The sequence below is a fragment of the Poecilia formosa genome, unplaced genomic scaffold, assembly GCF_000485575.1.
Source record: "Poecilia formosa unplaced genomic scaffold, Poecilia_formosa-5.1.2 Scaffold200, whole genome shotgun sequence".
NCBI classification, from domain to species: Eukaryota; Metazoa; Chordata; class Actinopteri; order Cyprinodontiformes; family Poeciliidae; genus Poecilia; species Poecilia formosa.
The window spans coordinates 792266-814983 of record NW_006800139.1 but is presented as its reverse complement, the minus strand read 5'-3'; the positions used below and the strand labels follow the sequence as shown (position 1 = coordinate 814983).

Genomic DNA, 22718 nt, shown 5'->3' with positions numbered 1-22718 from the left:
TTTTTTTTCACAGGTTTGGTTCAATTACTGCTCAAAATGTGTTGTTCTTTCAGAAAATGGCTTTTTTTGAACCCAGTCAATAGTTACTAGATTACTAAAATAGTTGACAATTATTTCAATAATTGAGTCATCACGATTAGTCTGGTCAATCGTTTCAGCCACAGTATGTATATAGAGAGGAAATGAATGCATGGCAGCAATGTAATCAACACGTGTTCAATCCTTTTTGATGCTGCACTTTAATATTGTAATAAATTATTGTTTTACCTTGTATTTCATTCGCTTGGTGTTCCACAGTCATTTGTAGGACTTGAGCCGTCAAATGCATTTCACATTTAATGAAAGTCAACACAAATGTGTGTGCAGATCAGAAGATCCAGAGAACTCATTAACTTATTTACAAAGAGTGAGACTGGATGGAGCAAAACAAAGAGGAAGCGCCGACATGCAGGGACAAATGACAGCAAAGATCAAAGCTGCAGCAGATAATGAGGGACAAAGGGACAAAAAAGAAATTAGCTTGTCCCGCTTCAGCTCATTTTCCTCTCCCCTCTCTCCTTCCTGTTAGCTGGTTCACTCTGACACAGGTTCACTACACTGGTGCAGCTGTAATCAGAATAATTCAGTCTCCTTCAGTGTGGGCGAAAGGAGAGAATCCATACAGAACAGAAAAAGGATATGCAGCAGAGACGGTGCAGAAGCCTGAATATCCACCCATCAGCCTCATCAGACCACTGGGAAACACAGACTGGTAACCAGTTAGGAACACAGTCCACATTTCTGAAGGATTTGTTCAGAAAAACACTGAAACACTTGAAAGCTGAACGGATAAAATAGCATCAGTCAAGAAATATCTTTTTTTAGCAGCAATTTTCTTTTCAAATTGAAAATATTGCTTATTTTGTCAGTATATACTTTTTGATTAATTAATTACAGACCCTGCAATTAACCATCAAAACTTTAATGGAGTCCCATCACTAGTTTATTTAAAAATATTTCTTCTAGAAACTTTGGAGTAAAACAAAAGCTGTAATCTTTTGTTTCTAAGCAAAGCTCAGAGCCTCAGTCAGTCGGGAGAATGACTCAGGATGATGGATGATGCAGGATGGACCCAAATGTTAGCAAATTCCAGAGCAGACAGCCGGTAGCTCAGGAAGTCTCACATCTCTCCAGTTTTATGAAAAATAAAAAGAAAATAAGTGTTGCATGCTTTTAGTTACCCTAACTTTACACTTTGCAGAAACACCACTAAATGAAATTACAGCTTGGAGTCGTTTTCAGGTTTTTACAGCCAGAGGCTTTAGTTGTTGCTCTTTCAACTTTGTAAAAGTTGTAGATTTCTGCTCAGATTGTTTCTCCACGTTTCTTTTTGGCTCATCTTTCTCACCATTAAACCATCCATCCATTCATTTTCTTACACCCTTAACCACCATTAAGAATCATATTTGTAAAAATCTTTAAAGATTATAAACACATCAACCTGTAAATGACACATACTGTCAGAAGGGATCAAAGAACAACTAAAGCTGTGTCAGTTTCATCATCGCACTCCTGGAAAATCCCAGATCCATTTCCTGCTTGTCCCTTGAGGGTAACAGAGTTTTGACTCATGCAGCTTCATGACCCTTAAAGAAAAGAAAAACTGCAATCATGAAAGAGAAAGACTTTCCATCAGTCGCTATCAGGCTGGAACTGCAGGGACTGGTGCTCTGCTGTGGAGGGAAAACCGATTCTGTGGCTTTAAACGTCCGCAGGGACTCTCTCCAAGTATCTACAGAAATTATAGCGGATGACCTAAAGGAGCACAACAAGTAAAGGGCTCCAGTCGTGTCAATGAAGCCATGAAAGCTTATTATTCCCCTCTTGTATCACCTTTTATACAATTTTGACTTTTGCAGCACACTCTTCAATAATTCACTTTACAGAGATGATTTTATGGCCTCTACGTTTGCGACTGAATATTTTCAGGGAAGATCTGGAGCGGTAGAAGGTGATCACAACAAAATTATTTAAGCTATGGCTGGAAAGTTTCATGTAATGAATCTGGTAGAGTATGTTAGGCTCACAGTTGGATTTTTATGCTTTGTGACAGATTGGTGTGTCTTTCAGCTAATGATGCTGTGCATTTTGTCAAGTGTGTGTAGTGTCAGTAACTCAGAAGTGGCCTCCTCCATCATGATCCCTTAGTTTTTACATAGTTTCATGTCCTATGCAGTCGACAGAAAATTAATACTACAAAGCAACTTTTTCAGTTTGTCTTTTAATGGCAAACTGGCTAATAAATGTGGAATGTTCCTTTAGTTGAGTCCAACTGGACTGCAGCTGTGGTTCTGATCATTGCCATAGAAATACTAATAACTTCATATTTTAATAGATCAAACATCAAATGTACTTTAACAGGGAATTATTATAGTATCATTTTACCGCACAATCAAGTAACTATGTTAACTTCAGTTGTTATATCAAATAGGACTTAAGAAATTTGACTTTGTAATTTAATCCCATGAAATTGCGTCTTTGTCATTTTAAAACCTCCTGCTCATTCTGAAACTCCGCCTTCAGGAAGTCGTCACATCGCTCCTCTGTTAACCCTTTAACACAGTTTGTACCAGCGCTATGCTGAGAAGTAATGATGTACAGTTCTACCAGGTGTTTGCTAATTGCTGCTGGCTAGTCTGAAGGAGCTGAGTGGGGTAGGGCTGCTCTGAGGACCAGCTTTATTCTGGAAGGCGGGGCCATGTCTACCCAGCTGAATGGTTGCCATGGAGATTAAAGGATTTCTCAAACCTCCATGAAGGAGTCAAGGCAACACTGCAGGTACATCTCTGATGAGGGAGTTGCATTATAGTATGATACAAAGCTAAAACAATGTCCGTTTTACATCACACCGCCCCTTTAAGGAGCATTAATCCACACAGTGGAAACCATCTGAACTTATAGCCAATCAGCACCAAGGAAAATGAACGGTGCTCCTGGATTGGACTTCAGCTTCCTAAGCTGCGTTTCCTGTGGAAGCCATTAGCTTCACAACAACAAAAGCAGAAATGTTAATCTAACTCAGCTTTATCCCTGGAAGCAGAAGTGTGTTGAACTCTGTTTAACATACTGAGGCCTCAGAATTAAAAAAGGAAAACAAAACAAAAACAAATCCACATGCTGTGTTTGGTCTCCAGCAAAACTCCAGACTCTCAGCCTTTAGGGACTCTACTGCCAATTCTAACATATGCAAACGGTTGTGATGACAACCACACAGCTGGACCAGCCAATCAGCAACCTGTAAGCACACAGCAGCAAAGCCCTGCAGCTGAACAGCGAAACATAAACGCCTCAGGCGATGTCTGAAACAATGCCTTCCAGCAGAACTTACTCACCATTGCTGCTACGTCTTGCACCGACTTCACAGAAACTTTTTTATTTTTAATGCCTGGAATGAAACCAGCTTGGTTTAGCATGCCTGGCCACGGTGCTTGTGTGCAACGCTCCAGTTGTAGGAGCTGCAGAGTGAACACCAAGGCCTCCTGTGGAGGTTCACAGATGGCACGTTTGCTGCTGCTGTTCTGGAGCGTTACTTTCGCTTTGGACACTTATTAGCTGTTCAGTCACGTTGAAAGTTCTGCATCCAAACCATCTGTCAGGTGAGTAAGGCAGCTATCGGTTAGTCTCTTCTGTCAACAGACGCATCATAACAGGTTGTCTCTGTTTCTGTGTTTGACTGACTACTGGGAACCCAAAATATTTCCATTCTTCCAAAACGGTGGAGGAATCCTTCTGTGCTGATTCAACCAAACAAAGTCATGTTGTCCATCCAAGTTTCTAAGGATTAAAAAGCACACATTTTAAGATCTTGTTATGGCCTTTCCTTTGACATAAACATTTTACTCAGTTGTGTTCAAACATTTTTGATATTTTTATTTTTGACGATTAATATTAGGACTGATTCCAGACTATTTAAAAAAAAATCAGACTGAGAGCAGAGAGCTGCATGGATGAGGAGCACGCAACCCCTACATGTATGCAAATGAGTCTGTTTTACAGAAATAGGGAAGTCATGTGACAACCAGCTATAATTGGTGTCCCCACACAAACAAACACACACACACACACACACACACAGACTCTCTGCTCTCAGAAGAGAGGGATTCATTTGCAGTTCATAGTAAATGGCCCCATAATTCACTGTGGTCATTAGCAAGGAGGAAGACGCAGTCATTACCCTGTGGCATGTATGTGCAGACACACACACGCACACACACACACACACACACACACACACACACACACACACGATGTGGCTAGCTTATGAGCAGGTGCAGATAGAAACGTCTGCAGAAACATGCATCCTCTAGTTTTAATGGTCACAAATGAGATGAAACAATTTGCTTTTCAGTTTAAATTTCCACATAATCATAATAGTCATGAAACAAATGCAGTAATCAGTGTTTGTTATTCTTATCAGATTACTAATAAAACAAGAAGGGGGACACAAAATCACACACAACATTAAACTAAATTAGACAAAATCAACACGAAATCACATTAACCCTTCCGTCTCTGTGACTTCTCCTGTGTTTCTGTCAGGACCCTCCACTGAGTCCTGGAGTTGGAAGAAAAATCCTCCATTTATTCATCATCTTAAAACTAAAACTAATTTCTTTAATTTTGGGACTACAGTGATCAGCCTTTACTTAAATATGAAGCTGACCTTATCCACCGATAATATCTACCTGAGCAAAAGCCTAAAGATCAACCTTTGACCTCTTCTGCTCTCCCACAGAGTGGCCAACCAGGTCATATCTGCACATTGAAGTTAACAGTTGCCTCACTGCTGTCCATTCTGTGGCTTTCATGTTATATTTAGTGACATTTCAGAGAAAATAAAATGTTATCAGCCAAAATTGGAGTCGGCAGGTCGGGCTTTTTAAAGCTCGTTAATCGGCCAAAAAACTGCAATCGGTGCAGCCCTACTTAAAACATATCACACCCAGTTGCTGTAAAGGCCATTGTCTTTAGAAAAATAGTAAATGTCTGCCAAAAAACTCACACATTTTCAGATCAATCTCAGAAATTTTCTGAAAAAACAAGGACATTTCAGAGTTTTAAAGTTCAAAACTTTTCAACTTTTGGAACTTTTCTGAGCTACAAACATCACAAGTTTTGTCAGAAATTTTGAAGTTATTCCTAGAAAATTTCTTAGATTAATCTCAACATTTCTGAATTTTTGGCACAACTGTACACTTTTTTTTAATCTAAAATGGCAGTAATACGCCGTCATAAGTTTCAGAGTGCCACCTGCAGTCAATCCCCACTTTTTCCAAACCTCAGCAGATAAAACATCTCAGTGTTTCATTTCTTAACTAGTGCATCACTTGTCATGCAGGATATCAGGAATGAGCTGCAGCTCGCATTAGTATTACGCTTTGAGATGCATGAAGGAGCAACTAATGAGTGAACAGATTCCATCAGAGGAGCGATAACGACATTCCTGTGTCCCGTTAAAAAGCAAGAGCTGCAGATTCAGGACAATAAATCGTATTATAACATATTGAACCATCTTTTTTTTCCTATTTAAAAGGAACAGCAGCTGTTAATCAACATGAATGAAGAACACATGGACCTCTGAAGAGCAGCCTAACGAGAGGTCAAAGCAGACATGAACACGTTTTAAATCTTTTCTGTAACTGTAACAGCTTTTTGTCAAACCATCTGTGCCTGATTACCTTTCCAGTTGTTTCCTGGGCTCTAAGCCAAACTGGAAACGTCTTCTTTGTATTCAGACACGAAACAACAGAAAGGGCTGAGAGAGGAATAATCCCAAAAATACCGACTGCAATGGCTGCACACACGGCCACACCAGGCTATAAAAGAGGCCGGCTTTAATTGCTGCAGTTAGTAAGAGCCTGGAAAATCATCATGCAAAATCTGGTCCTGCTGGTAGCCGAAGTTGGCCTTTCATCTCCTCTCCAACAGAAAACAACATGATGCACAAACTGCTAATGGTGGATTTCTGGGTAACTTTGACAAAAATAAAAATCAATAAGCAATATTCCAGAAAAGGAAGCATTTGTTGTGTAAGCAGGAATCTGAATGTTACGTTACAGACTGCTTTTTAAACATTTACATTTGGGCTTCATCAGTGTCGAGTGTGAAAAGCTTCAACACATTCGTAAGATTTTAGAGAATATCTGATTGTCACAATACAGTCGACCCCCACCTATGTTTGGATCAACATTCACAGACTTTTAGGTTTAACACAAGTCCAAATTATTTGCAGAACATTAGCCTCTTTATGGGTCTTTTTTAAAGCATTACTAATATTTAAGGAGAATGCAGCTGGGATGCTATTGGCTGGTGCTGCCAAAGCAGCCAATCCAGTAGCATAATTCTTTCTCCATAGAGCTGATTAGAAAGAAGGAAGGCTGTGGATGCTGGCTTCTATGATAGTCAAAGAAGGTTTTCATTGTGTGCACTAATGCACATTAAGGAAGATTTTCATGGTGAATTTCTGCCCCGTTAGGATCCAGCTGCAGGAGGACAGGAGAGACGAGAGGAAAGAAGCTGAGAAAAATATCAATCTTACCACGTAGTTCTGGTCTGGTTTGCAGTGCAAATACCTTGGTACACTTGAAATACAACGAAACTAACAATTTACTAGCAAGACATAGGAGGTTGTTTAAAGTCAATAGTTGCTTTATGTTTATTAAAAAGTTTTTATAGTCTGCATTTGAAGATTATCTCTTTCTTACTGTTCATTCAATGTCACATGCTGTTTTTATTTTGTTTTTTAATTATGTAAAGCACCTTGAAATGCATTGCTGCTGAAATGTGCTATACAAATAAAATTTGATTGATTGAATATTTCACTTATAATAAGACATTTTTCCCACATTATAAGTGAAATATTCTGCCAGTGGAACTAGTATTCTTTCATCAATATCAATGAAATATGTATTTAAAAGAAGCTCCTTTATCGCAGGTGTCAAACTCCAGTCCTGCAGGGCCGCTGCCCTGCAACTTCAGATGTTGCTGCACCACCTGAACAGAATAATTAGGTTGTTAGCAGGACTCTGGAGAAGTGATCTGCACAAGGAGGAGGTAATAAAGCCATTTCATTCCAGTGTTTTGTACATGTGGCACATCTAAAAACTGCAGGACTGCAGCCCAAGAGGACTGGAGTTTTACACCACATCATATCTTCCTGAAAAGTTATTTGAAAGTTAGTCGTATTTCAAGTGTACCAAGATATTTGCCTGAGAAAGGAAACAAAGACACTTGATTAGATGTGTTTCTGAAATGTTCTGTTACTGTAAAGTTATGTTTGTTGGTGGAACCAAAATGCAGACAGGAGCTGGGATGATGGATCATAATGATGAACAAACGCACAAAGATGACAGGGAGCCAGAGCAGAACAAAAACCAGAAATCCAATGAAAACCCCAGCAGGGAAGAAACAGGGAGAATAACTGGATATAACAGGAGGAACCAGCAAGAGAAGGGTTTGAATACTGGGAGGAGGAATGTGAACAAAAGACCTGGACTGATGAGCTGACCTGGTGTGAAGGAAGAGGGAGAGAAAATGACACAGGGACGAGTGAGAGCACACAGCAGACTAGGAAATAAATCCAACACTAAGGAATAACTAGGAAATACGATAAACTAGAAACACTAAGAAGAACTGAACTAAAGTGAAATGATCCAATCAAAGACAGACACACAGAATGAAATAATCAGAACAAAAAAACAACCAAAGATCCTGACAGTTACTTCTAACCAGCGCCTGAAACCAGTCCAGAGAAAACTATAGCCAAAACAGAAACAGCAGGAACATTGTATTAAAATGATGGAGTGTTTTATGGGTTGACATGCAAAAACAGGATCAGGATTTTTATTATTATTAGTAGTAAAGAGCAACTCAAATCTAATGGTTTAAAATTGGGGGCCACAATTACTAACATAGTCTTAATGAGCCAATTTTCATTTTAAAACCATGACAGTTTTCTCTGTGGCAGTGAAAGTAAGAAAATATGTAAATGAGGTTGGCTTTGTTGAGAAATTGGCTGAAATAAAACAGAGTTGATGTGAGAAAAGAGGAGAGAGAATAAAACAGATCAGATTAGATCTGTGGTGTGTTTTTGAACAAAGTCAGATTTAAATTATTAGAGCCTGTATATACTGGAACCCTAAAGTTTACAGTTATTGTCATTTCTTTTTGCCTAAACTGTAAAACTTTACTATAAAACAGTATTTAAACTAACTAATGGAAGCCTGTTCCAACGTGTTCCTGACATCAGCTGAACTCGGTTCCTGGCCATAAAATGTTTTATCCTGGTAATAATATGCTCACTGCTACGACTCCAAAGAAACTGAATCCACTTCTGTTGCTGTTTGACAAGCTAAAGTCAAACAGCACCGAAAGTTTTCCTACCGAGAGATGAATCTTTTCACTTTACTTGTTTGCTTCTCCTTCCATTAGTTTCTTAAAAAGCTCCTCAACCCACAAGTAAATCTTTTTGTTTGTTTTCTTTGAAACGTTTGGACTGCCTGAGATGTTAGGCGGTGCTTTAAATTTACAGCAGAAATCCTTAATGCTTCACAAATAATTTAATCTCTTCTCCGTCCATAAAATGGAGACTAATTTAAATATTTCTGCCTGGCCAAAAAAGCAGTTTCCTAAGCCGTTAGGTAATAACCTCCTGCATGAAGGAAATTCACTTTGAATCTTCTAACTGACTCATGTTATCTGTTCTGTCATTTTTGTCTGCATGTTCATTCTTTCTTCACTCCTTTACTAACAAACATTAGTCAGAATTAGTCAGAAATCAACATGTTGCACAGCCTTTGTGCGCTCAGAGGTTTTTGGTCGATGATTTTAACCGATTTAAATTTTAAAATGTTCCTCTGCATTTTGTTTCCTGCACTGCAGTCTGAGCTGCAACCCAACGGCCACTTTATGTCTGAAGGCTAATGTTTAGCCCAGCATTCATACCAGGTTCAGAAGACAAGAAATGGACATCATTCAGCCATCATCATGAATATTAGACAGATACATAGTAGAAAAACATATTAGTAAAATAATATTTAAAAAAAACTTCACATGGTGTATAAGGGAGAAGGAGAAAACTGCTTATGCTTGTTTTCATCTGCTATATTTATCGCTTTCATCTGTTAGCTACAGTAGTCAGTTATTTTTATAAACTCTTACTTTGGTAGTGTCTTAGTTTAATATATTTTCATCCTACTCATGCATGTAGGTTTTTTTATCAGCTACTGGATACCTGAAACCTGGGGATGAATAAAGTGATCTACCATCCATGTTAAAGGTTTTGTTTAAACAAACTCTTTATACATTTGTGAATATTTTGATGTTGATTTTCCTAGTACACCATTTCACCCTGAACCCAAACTGAGATCAATAAAGGTTCCACATTATTTTTTCTCTCCTATATGTATTGATGATTTTTTAATTGGAAATCTCCTCCAATCAGAGTGCAGCTTTGAGATTCTGAACACACTTATTTTGAAACATGATTTCCACTTGAGCCGGTTCCTTCAAGGCACATTTCTGTGAAGCCATGCGAGATTTCTTTCACTTTCCTCCTTCCTCTGTTGTTTTCCCTCTGAGGGGGAATGTTATTGTGATTCTTTGGGCTGGCTATGTTCTATACTGTAAAACCTGTCTGTTGTTATGGAAACAGAGCCCATTTTTCTCACAGGATCCCCAGCAGGCAGCCGTTTTCCCCCCTTAAGAAGAAGAAGAAGAAGCCATGTTTGGAGGACAAGTTGAAGCGGCTGTGCTCGGCCCCAGCTGTCCACCGTCTCCTTCCAGGCTGTTACATTTTCTGTGTTCACTTTTGTATGAGCAGCGATGAACAGAAGCTCTGGAATCCCTGCTTATCATCTGCACTGCGGTATGCTCCCGCTGAAAGCTACAACTCTCTTGTTTTTGCTCTGTTTTCATTCTGACACCACTGGAAACATGCAAAGTGCTGTCAGGGGACGAGCCAATGGAAGGCTGGGGAAATCAAAACAACACTCACTCGGGGGCTTCCCAGCGGCGCTGCGACTTTTATTGATTTCTGTTTACAAAGAGGACGACATCAGATGATCTCTAGCCTTTACATGTTTTTAAGAGTATATACTAAACCTGATTTTATTATCAGACAACCAAACCGGAGTAAACACAAACTGCAGTTTTTAAGTAGAGATTTCACGATGAAACAAGCCAACCTGGAAAAAGAAGAACTGCCCCAAATTGTTGCCAGAAATTACAATAAAGTATTTTCTATGTATGAGTGTTTTGACTTTGACTGGGCCATTCTTTGCAGCCGTTCTGCTGTGGATTTGGTTCAGTGTTTTTTGACTGACTCCAGAATGTCCTGCTGCTGTGGCTGCAGTTCCACCCCACAGCACCAGCCCTCCTCCCCCGTGTCTGACAGACAGTATCTGTTTGCATGCTGTACTGTTTGCTTTTGCACCATCAGTTAAAGATCAGCATCTCCACTTTAGTTACAACTGTGAACCAAAACTGAGCAGTTATTTGTTTTGCTTCAATATTCTGCCTGAATGTTTTGTCCCAGTTTGTCTGTGTTGTCCTGAAGTTTACTGCTCCTGTTTTCCTTTTCCTCTCCATTGCCTGCGTGTTTCTGGCTTTTTAGTTTTGGTACGTCTCCACTTCAGTTCGAGGCCAAGCAGCAGCAGCAGCAGCCGTTTCTGAGCCACTGCTAAGACTTGCTCTCCTCTCCCTCGACCGTTCTGGCCTCCCACAGTCGACACGCGACCGTCGCAGCTCTCTGACTTTTGTTTGCTCGTTTTTCTCTCTACCTCACGTAGGCACACCACCAGAGACAAAACTTTCAGTATATGTCGGGGGGAAGAAAAATTTCAGTTGCACTCGACATACAAAAGAGTTTTTCTTCCACAGCGAAGTAACTGGCAGGTTATTTAACCAAATTCTCTGAAAAAGGAAGAGCATTGTGTCGGTAAGAATGCATTTCTGCTTTCCAAGGACATGAGTTTGTAGGTTAAGTGTTGCTTCTTTCATGTACTTAAAAAGAATTAATCCAATTTATCTTAACTGAATGTTGTTCTTTATTTGTTTGTATTGTTTCCTTTAGTCTTTTCTTTGACGACACTTTAAAAAAGGCTAAATTCATTAACTCAACCAGCAAGTAATAAACTCAAAATTAAACAGAAGCTGTTTAAGAGGCATGTAGCTCATAGTTTAGCCTTCAAATCAAGCTTAAATGAATGAACTGATATAAATATATATGTATATTATTGACTGTATTATCTAACATCGGAATCAATACATTAGTTAAATTTTGGTGTCGGCTCAATAAATGAAACTGGAACTGGTCCAATATTAACACCCAATATTTACTTCCATCTTGTCGCTGTTTGTTTTTGGAGGGGAAATAGCAGAGGTCGGTCATGTGACAGTGGTGCAGCAAAGGATTGTGGGTCGTGTAATTGAAGCAGAGAAGCGGTGGTGAAGTCAGTAATGTGGTTGTTTTTTCCAAGTTGATAAAAAGGTCAGAAGAAAAATATATTGTATTGATAAATATCAGTTATCAGCCTTAACAGCAATACTAATGTTGGATTCAATATAATTCAGAAATACTGTGTGGAATCACATTCAATTGAATATTAATCACTAATAAACCTTTAAAAACATCAGGTAAAATTGGAAGTTTTTGCGCTTCTTGTCCTTTTTCCAAACTGTTTTCTGGACATTGTGATGTTCTTGCCTGACAGAGCTGGCACTGGGGAATTCGACACAGATTTTTAATTAGATTGAGCAATTACACGTTTGCATGAAAGAAGCAACAGAAAGTGAGGGACATTTCTCTGGGACGAAATCTCTTCCATCCATCCATTAGCGATGCCTATTTGTCCCTTCAGAGCGTCACAGGGGAGCGGAGGCATTCACCTTTAGGGCGAATGCACCGTCTCTTCCTGCATCCTGCAGACCGGGATGGGGAACAAGGGAGGAGCCTGTTGAACGAGTTTGTGAAGAAACATTGTACAAGCCATTCACAGAACTCAGATATTTATCAATGACTCTTTGCAGGAACTGGAGGTTTACAAGTGTAGGATCCTCAGATGGTGACATTGTGTGATGAGGCTTGTTGTCATGTGAAACAGCTGAAAGCCTTTCAGCGTGACACACTTTGACGCATATTTTGCTCACCACAAGTTATGGGTGGTTTTTCAGAGTTTACAGAAAATAGTTAGCTTTAAAATAAACAGAACTGTTCTCAGCCTGAGTCCTGGTTTGAACCTGACAGAACATTTCAGAGTTATAAGGTTGAATATGACAAAAACTCACATTTTCCTGAACTTCATTGCCAAGCTAAGGCGTGGTCAGAGCTTCCTGCTGGTTTGCTTAACATGGAAGCCTCCAGATACCAGATATTTGCCCTTTCAACGAGGCTAAAGTTCTGCAAACTATTGTATTGATGCGAGTCTTTTTCTGAGGACTATTATAATCATAGACATACACAAACAGAAGCTGCAGCAAAACAAACTTTCAACAAATCCACAATGTTTGTCTGAAATCCTGGAGGCAACACCTGACATGTTAGAGGGTTGATGAAGAAAGGCAGCAAAAATTATACTCCAGTAAGAAAAACATAACTTCAGCATCATTTTACTCAAATAAAAAGTAACCAGATGTTTTTATGAATGAAAAAACATATTAAAGTCTCACTTTAACATATCAGTAGTTGTGTTTGTATTTCTGGTTAAATATGATGGTTCTTTATTTAGAGAAGTTATTTGGTAGTTTATGCAGAAATTATGCTTAAGTGAAAGGAGCAACACCTTCATAATAACAATACTCAAGAAACGGTAAAGATGACAGTCTGGTGAAATTACATTTTTCAGAAAAGTTACTCAGGTAAAAGTTTCTACCTCTGGGCACCAAATAAATCAAGTTTCACAAAAAAGGTGTTTTACTTTGTTACACTTGTTTCAGTTTTACACTACAAAATAAAAGCTAAATAAGATTTTTCAACTTAATTACAGATTTATAAAAGCTTTAAGCATGAAACTAACCTGCTGCTGGTCCATATTTACCAGCAGGATTTTAATGAAATGGTACAAAGTGGCCTGTTTGCATTTCATGCTTGGTTTAGCTGCTAGACATGCAGCGTTGACATCACTGTAAAACAAACCTGGTAAAATGAAGGAAGCGTTCTGGGCTCACCTGATGATGACGTACATGACCAGGAAATTCCCCACCAGGCCGAAGACGCAGACGATCATGTAGACCACCACGATGGTGACCCTGAAGCCCGCTGGCAGCAGGGCTTCTGTCTCCGTCTTGTTGAAGTCATCGGTGAAATTTTCGTTGAAAAAGGAGCTGTTGAAGAACCGCAGGTCCAGAAAATCCATGTCTGGATGAAACGAAGCCGCCGCTCCTGCCCAAGAGAGACAGGAGAGACATGTTAACGCCACAGCTGGCTGCTGCAAGCCACAAAGTTCATTACGATGATCCGCTTCTCAACGCCAACTCTGACAACAATGACCGAGGCCAGATGTTTACATACTCTCTGCGTTTCACGTTTTTCTTACCTCACTGACTGAGACCTGAACAGTTTCTGTTAAATGCCAGGTCAATATTTTTATTTTGGTTGATGTTCAAATTTCTAAGCAGAAAATTTAAGACATTTTGCACTCTGAACATTCACAGCCGCCTTTTTAATAGTTCAAAAACCAAATATACGATAACATGCTTTCATACACAGTGGATGTCGTGGAAGCTAACATCTACAGTCTACCGTTTTTGGTTGGGCTACAGCCAATCAGCACCAAGGACAATCACATGTAGCACAGTGCCAACGTATTTCAGCTTCCCAAGCAGTCATGTTTTCTGATTATTTTAGATATGCTCCATGAATTGGCATATTTCTCTCCAATAACCTGGAGTTATATGCTATAGAAAAATTAAACAGGCTGGCGGTCCGCTAGCTTAAACATGGCAACCAACTCCTCTAATTAACGTCACTCTAAATAACTGATTATTTGCAGGTTGTGTGGGATCAGTCTGTATGTGGTAAGCAGGAGGCAGCTGATCATATTGGTAAGGCAAATAAATCTGTCACCGTGGAGACTTTATAAACAGTCACATGTTCAGGTGTGTGTGAGGCTCTGATCACACACACGCCTCCCACCGCCGACATCAGCTGCTGCCACAAGAACAACCCAATTCTGTGGGAAACACTGCAACACCGCTGCATGCAGCCTGCATCAGCAATACATCAAACGGACGCAATGAACCAGCAGCCTCCATCTTCCTGCTGGTCATGAATATTCATCACATGAAAAAAAGCAAAGTAACTTCACTGTGCAGCTGAGTTTCCCCTGGGTTCCTGCTCAGCTCCGGGTTCAGGCGTTAAGACGCTCCTCCATTCCTACACTCCTTCTGTCTACATCGTTTTCCACTCCTGCCTGGTCTCTTGTTGTCCAAAGTTTTCAAAAACACACGGCAGCGGCGTGTGTGTGTGTGTGTGTGTGTGTGTGTGTGTGTGTGTGTGTGTGTGTGTTATGGCTGCCTGAGCTTTCATGAATAAGGAGTTAAAGTCAGAGCCGTTAGTGTGTTTCCATGTAAGGCTGCAACGCCGCGCTGGGTGGGCTGCAGTATACCACTTCAGGTACGTGTGAGAGGACAAAGCAGCACTAATGACTCCCATGTTTTGGTGAGCAGGAGTGCAGGTCTCACACACGGTGACGGATATCTGGGCTTCACTTTAAATCACTTCAAATCAATGCAGTGCAGGATTTTGTAGGGCTGCAACCAACTGCTAGGTTAGTAATCTATTAATCAATCGATTATTCAGGATTTAAAAAATTAATTTACCATTTAAGCCTTTTTATACAATATTAGAAATATGTTAAAAGTCAAAAATTAAATCGCTTAGTTCCTTTTTTAAATAGGAAAATAAAAATGTTATTGCCTAAAAGCACTCCATTAGTGAACAAAGATAATAAAAAAAAACTTCTGATAACATGAGAAAAGTTCAGATCTTCTGTTTGACTCATCAACACAGTGATCAGCTGATCGGTTGATTATTTTTCAGATTAACTGATTAATAATTAGAAAAGGTTAATTATGAGTTTTTTAACTGGGTGTAATTAACAGAAAATATTCACATATTAAATACAAACTGTACCCATAATTTGTCCAGTTTTTGTTTAATTACTGCTCCGAGTTGTTTTTAGCAAATAGCCTTTTTCTACAGTTTATTTAATCCAGTTAACGATTAATCAGTTACTAAAATAATTGACAATTACTTCAGTAAATGATTCATGGTGATTAATCGTTTTAACCCTGGTCTGTTGTGTTCAGCATTGTTCATATCACATGTATTCACAACAGAAAAAGATCAAACTTACATCCACTGATCAGCTCTGGTTGTTGGCACTGAGAGAAGGAAGACATAGTGACTGCTTCAACAAATATGTAAGAAAATATTTTTATAAATGTTACATACTGCAGCCTTAACCTGACCAATCTATGTGTGGCAGCTTCAGAATAAAGTTTAAATAAAATCAACAATCGTGTTAAAACAGACACTGTTGGGCGTTCCAACAGCGTAATAATCAAAAGTGCATCAAAGATGGCTTTGGAAAACTTTTTGAAAATGTATGAACTTTATTTCAAAGCTTGGTTTGTGACAAGAAGTCAACCACTTTAAATGAGCTCGACCAAGGCAGAATATTAAACAGGATTATTCCAAAAGAGTTGATTTCTCTGCAGCTTGTTAAAGGACGTTCAGTCAAACATCAGTGTGTGAATATATGAGCCTGTAAGATCCCTTATGTGGATTAGAAACAAAATCACAATAAAAGCAAACTTGCACACCAAACTCTGTTATTAAAAGAAATTGTTGTGTCATCTTTTTTTTATCCAGAAGAGATAAAACAGTTCAAATAAGTGATTAAAATCCATCCATCACAGTGAATACCTGCACCAGTCATTAGGCGGGAGGCAGAGTCAGACATCAGTCCATCACACAGACACACAAATTGGACAAATTAACCTGACAGCTCTGAGCTGAGAGGAGAACACCTGCAGAACCAGGCATGCACTGGGAGAACATGAACGCTGCATGCCAACTCCATGCACAAACAGCCCAGGCTGGGATTCAAACCCTGAACCTTCTTCCTGCAAGGCAGCAGTGCAGCTGCAGCATCATAACTGAAATCCATGAAATCAAATGATATTCCTGTTGATGAGCGTGTGAATAATTTTACTAAAACTGAAAACATCAAATTAAAGACCATTTGTTCATGCTTTGGTTTTGATGAAGCAACAACGTGACATCTTGCACTTGACAACACATTTGATGTGCCAACTCATTAATGCTCTCAACTTTCACATTGCATTTGTTGGATTTTAATAAAACGTTTTTTTCTCTGTGTCATGTAAAGTTTCTATCACCAGCAGTGAAGAATGTAATCATGGCTGACAAGCCTGGAATTTCTCCCAGCAGTGATGTTGTGTTTTCCATTCTTTCAGGACTTACTGGTGTCAGTACATATTTTCCTTACCTTTGCAGTTTAGTTCAGATATGAGAAAAAATACAAATGTGAACCCAGTATTTGAAGTGATTTTCTCTAAAATAACTAAACTTCAGATGATCACAAAGTGGAGTTAAAATGTGAGGCACCTTTAGGAAGTTTACAGAATAGTGGCGTTTGCCTTCTTCATGTCAACCTTTGACTGCCGCCATTTTGTAAAGGTGTGTTGAATCCAGAATCTTGCAACAATAGCAAACAAAAGACAAACAAACTGAAACTTGCATAAGTTTGGGACAATGGCAAACATGTAGCTAAACTTAGGGATTCACTGATCCACTTTTTTAAACTTCCAGTACTGATATCTGATGTTTAGCATCGGCTGATATCGATACGATAGAACTGACTGGAAACGTTTGACACAAATGTACTGAATTATTAATTTAGCACATTTAGATACACCAATAGCTTCACAAGCTGGACATCTAAAAACAACTTTAATTTGTTCAGTCAGTGGAATAAGGACCAGAAGAGCCAAAGTGAAATAGATAAAATGAAGAAACAAATTGACAACTTATTGCAACAAACCTCGTTTCAAATGGCTCAGAAAGTGTAATTAGTAACAGTAAATAAAGTGTAAAATTTGTGTGTAGACACCAAAACTCTTTCTGTTGTCATTTTAAATAAAACGATGCATGACTTCATTTATTTTTTCTTATTCTTCAGAAGAGTTCCTGATTTTCATGTACTAAAAATGTCAGTTTACATGCATTTATGTACAACCAGCTGGCCAGACACAGAAATGACTCCCATCATTTCTTTGTTTTGTGCAACACTGCAATTGAGCCTCTAGGGGACACTATTCTTTCTATATATGGAAAATAGGGAAAAGGTTTTTGCTGCTGTGCCTTGGAGTCTTTGAAATTCATCACACATTCAGTAAACAATGAACAATCCAAGTATTAAAGGAAGTGTGCTTGATTATATTTGAAAAAAATGAATTACACATAGCGCCACACACTACGTAAGACCAGCAATAAACGTTTGCCAGATCTGTATAGGAGATGTCAAGAAGCCCAAGCAGTTGCATTTTAGAGAAATAACAGAAGAAAACTGGGGTGAAAATTAAACACAGGCAGGCAATAAATATTGCTAACTAAATATACACAAATGTTATCAGCAGAATGAGTCTGCAGGTACATGGCACCAAACATTGGTTCAGCTCTCTGCCTCCTCAGAGGAAACATCTAACACAAACAGTTGTTAATAAGCCCAAACAGTTCAGGTAAACCGGAGGAAGTCACAGTCTCTGCTTATTTTCAACCTGCTCATGTGTTTACAGATGTTTTAATGTCTAAGGTCAAGTAGAAAAAAAATACTGTTCCTGCTTCACGTCTCTACTGCAGTAAATATGTTATGCAGTGTTTCTTTTTGTTGTGTCTAAAGCTGATACTGGAGCTTTCAGAGAGGCAGCGCTTTGTTGCATCAACCCTTAGCTAGCAACAACAGAGCAGGCTGGATCTGCAGCTTCACAGGCTCATCAGACCGGGGATACCGTTCACTTCATGAGTTTATTTAGAATAAAACCAATTACCCACAAGAGTCATCCAGGACACTTTACAAAAAACAAACAAAAAGAAAAACATACAGGTCAAATTCAAATCCAGTTACATCCAATCCAATTAGTCCGCTTGAATTCATTCCAGAACAATCCAGTTACAACTGGATCTAATGCAATCAGCTTCAGACTCAAATCCAGTTGCATACCATCCAGTTCAATACAACACAAGCCACACAATCAAATCCATAAATCATAAAATGTCAACCAGGAGCCAGCAGAACTCAAACCTGCAGTATTCCTTAATGAAATCTGCTGCAGTTCCCAAACAGAACCGGAACAAGAACTGATTGGTGTTATTCAAGAAAACACCTTTTAGAGTGAAATCCTTATTAGAATGACGGCAGCATAGCAACAGCATTGGAAATGGATAAAATAACATAATTCAACATCAAATTGCTCAGATTTATAAGCATTTTAGCATTAAGTGTGGTTGTAAGTGCAGCATGTATGATGCAGCAATCAATTTAAAATAAGGTGATAAGTAATTAAAGTAAGAGGGAATTTATCAGAAGACTTAAAGATACGACTCAGGGAGGATCAGTGTCGTCTTCAGCATAACACAAAAAAGAAAAAAGTGCAAAAGGTGATTTATACTGTAGTTAGAAAAATATTTAAAGTTAAAAGTTAAACTTTCATCAACAAATAACTGGTTCAACTTTCATCAACCACAAATATTTACAAAGAAGTTGATTGAATTGAATTCTTTCAAAAGCATTAATAAACTGATAAAGACCAGGCCTGAATACACAGGACCAACAGTGAGTCCATTTCCTTAGTCAATATCAAATCATTATCAATACTATAAACACTTCCTTCCTATAAGTAAGAGGAAATATACAAACGTATACATGATTCGCCTGACTGGTTATCATAACCCAATATAACGGCATTAATTCAGATTATTCATCTTCATCAATAATAGAACTGCATGTTAAATGTTGAACCATCAGACAACATACAACTCTTTCATCAAAGAAAGAGGTTTATCAAACAGTACTGAACAAATTAGCTCAATGGTCATAATTCAACATCAAAACATAGCATCAGCCTTAATATAGCATGCTAATGTTAGCATTAGCATAACAACAGGACAAACACTCACCAGTTCATTTCTTCCAATGTCTAAGTCCAAGTAAACGGTTTCTACTTAAGATTAGAGGCATCTACAAACTGTAAGGCATTTCAGTAAGAATACCACAGTCAGAAATGAAAAACAATCATTTAAAACGATTTAAAGAGCAGCTGCAGCAGCTAAACTTCCCTGCACACCACACCCAGACCAAACACCAGGCGCCATCCACTTTAACAACCTCAAATCCCACAAAATCTCACAGGATTTCAACCTTTGTACTAAAGGGGTTGGCAGGATAAAAATACAAAGGGAGACAAAATGTCTTAAAAATATCTGGGTTGCCCCAAAATAACCTGGGTTACATAAGCATTACGGTTAAAATAAAAACATTAATGATTGATGACTTCTGAAAACTGCAAGCCTTCTGAGAGATTCTCACTCAGCTGTTGCTGCCAGCCTGAATATAATTAAAGGAAAAAAGTTTAGAAAAGGTGAGCTCTCCATTAAAACTTTGTCATCAGGAATTCTTAAAAACCGAAAAAGAAAAATGAGGAGATCAGCAGTGAGCCGGTGAGCACTTGAGTTTTATCCACATTCAAAATATTTTCCCACCTCACAGAGACTCAAAATGCTTGAAGATGCAAAAATGTAATCATGCAGTGAAATAGTAGCAATTACCCAGCAAGCTTCTCCTCTTTGAAGGACCCTTACTGCAGGTTGACGAGCAGCATGAGGCAAACACACTTTCAGATAAATTTAAGGTATGCAGAGTATTTCCAGGGGATTTAATTCCTGCAAAAATATTTTTTAAAAGATATTCATTATTTTCTTCTAGAGCAGAGATGTGAAATATTGTATTTCTGACATATTTAACATAATTATCCACCAGAAAAAGAAAACAACGATACATGCTGCTCGTTTTGAATATGTGAGGGATGGAGGTCAATTATGATTTTTTCTTTACAATAATTAAATTACATTAGGCAGAATGTAAAGTTAGAATGGTTATTCTTTAGCTAACGTATCTAATCTTATAAAAATGTTTCATTTTTCACAATACTTTATTTCTCATTTCATTTATTCTATGAAAAGCTCTCAGTTTTGGTCTCTTGAAATTAGAAATCTATTAAAAAGCTGAAGGTAAAAGTTTTTATTTTAATCTGAGTTTTACTACTTTTTCCATTGTTGTTGTTTTTTTTATATAAAATACTGATGATTTCGCCCCATTGCTATTTCTTACCCTTGCGAGTTTTGTGATTAATTTAGTAATAACCTTTCTTTTTTATGTAAAATAGCGCCGTCTACTATGGGGTCTTCCATAGTGAGGGAGCATCAATTCATAACCCACCAGGGTTTTGCACCAACTTTAATAAAAGAGGATTCAAAATAACTTTCTATAATCTCTAGAGATCAGAATTAAAATGAAAGGAAAAAGGGCTGTAATACATTTTTTATTTTTAATATTCAGCTGAATAAATGACTCATATTTCACCATTTGTATGACAGTTTATTTCCATAGTTTGTGAAAATTGAAAACTAAACAGATCCCATGTTTTAAGGTAATAAGTATAAGAAGCGAATGGCAGTGCCAAATGACCAACAGCGTCGAAGGTCTGTCTCTGTTTTGATTGGCTTAGACAAGTCATGTGATTTTTTTAAAATAATCATTAAATATGAAATCAATTATCAGATATTTTTTGTGACTTTATTTAAAGCTACATCAATAAAGTGTTGTAAACTCTTTAATTTTATAGAATATGACTGCTCATACAAAGAATAATTCATAGTAGTTAAAAAAATCAATGATTCACATTTATGTTTTAAATTAAAGTTCACTGGATTAATAGTAAGCAAATTGTCCCCTGATGTGTCAGGTTCAATCAGCATGATTCATTTACAAATGATTGCAAATTAACACCTTAAGCTTTGATTTAATTAGGAATGTTTCAGTGATTAGTAAATTATGAAAGAGTAAAAGCTTACAGTTTGAGAATCACTGGCTTGTTGTTGTGTCTCCTGGTCTTGTTTTAAATCTGTAGATTTGATTGTACCGAACAGATCTTATCTTTTGACAGCATTTCTCTAGGTGAAGAAACAAAAGAAGGACAGAAAGTCGTTGTTCTCCTGCAGAAACATTGAGTTGTTGGATTATTCTTCCTGCTGAAATATAGATGCTCCTTTCTACTGTCACCACATGCTTGGTGTGAGGGATTGCAGTGAATCTGTCTACATACTTAGATTTTTAAAATTGTATTCCTGTGAAGTTTAATTCTGTTTTGAAAAGGTGTCATATAAATAAAGTGAATTCATTAGGTCTGCATCACATTTATTTAGATTAAATCTCTGGAACAAACTCCCTGCAGACCTTGTCACCACCTCTGACCCTGGATTATTTAAACTTCAGATTTATTTCAATCATTTAGATTTGTGACTTTTTTCAGAACGGCGGTGATTTGTGGGGTTTTATGACGTTTTGGGATGATATAAACATCAACCTGCTCATAATTAAAACACCGGTAGTGTACACGCCACAGTAACAACAGCCTTCTGTCCAATCAGAAAACAGAAGAAGCACGTCAGTCCCGGCAGGTGTTCAAAGTAAATTCACTTTCCAAACTTCCAGCTCTTTCTGCCTTTCAACCGGGCACTAAATCACAACAGCAGGACAATTAGACGAGCACTTAAACGCACCAAGCTCTCTGGAAACAAACACCATTTGCCCCACGAGCACGCGGATGCAACACTTCACTGGTGTGTCACGCGCTGTGGATGTCTCTCGTGACAACCTTTCACCTGGAGCAGCTCGCGACGTAAACACAACGACAGGAATACACGCGGGCAGGGGCGCGTGTTCTCCTGCAGCGCGCGCTGCGGTGGTCCGGGACACACACACTATAACATGAGAGAGAGAGAGAGAGAGAGAGAGAGAGAGAGAGAGAGAGAGAGAGAGAGCTGGGAAACAAACTGCTTTGTTGCGGCAGGCTGCGCACAATCCGCCCTTACCGGTGCCGATAGAATCTGAGATCCGAGCGGCGGACACAATCCCGAGAAGTTGCAGCTTCCCTCTCCGTGTTCCCGTTCACTCTTCTGGGTCCGAATCCCTCCGTCTCACTCAGGGTTTGTCTGGTAACCAACTGATCACCTGCGCTGTCATCAGAGATGGCAGGTCAAAAATGTAAATAAAGAAAAAAAAGGAGGAAAAACTGAGGTCGATCCGGGATGAATTTACCGGGATGAAAGCAAGAGAAGCACAGCTTCACCTCCAGTAAGCATCAGCAGGCAGAAAGCCACGGGAGGAGGAGGAGGAGGAGGAGGAAGGAGTCCGGAGGGCTGAACACGCAGAGTGGAGCTGCTTGTCCTGCCTCTCTCTCTCCTTCTCTCTGATCGATGGAGGTTTGCTCAACCACTCCCTCCTCTCCGTCTCCCCCATCCCTGCTGTAGCATATCCTGTGTGGTCTGTTCCAACAGTTGTCTGTGTGTGTGTGTGTGTGTGTGTGTGTGTGTGTGT

General features: G+C 38.8%; 1 protein-coding gene across 1 annotated transcript in view; it reads right to left on the bottom strand.

Moving 5' to 3' along the window:
• oprl1 (opiate receptor-like 1) overlaps positions 1-22580 on the bottom strand; it is a 73724-nt gene extending 51144 nt beyond the window's left edge. The window contains exons 1-2 of the mRNA XM_016679040.1: positions 22214-22580; positions 13204-13417 (exon numbers count right to left, since the gene is read on the bottom strand). Coding sequence (XP_016534526.1) covers positions 13204-13391 — 188 coding nt within the window. The 5' untranslated portion in view covers positions 13392-13417; positions 22214-22580. The remainder of the gene's footprint in view (positions 1-13203; positions 13418-22213) is intronic.
• Between the last annotated feature and the right edge of the window lie 138 nt (positions 22581-22718).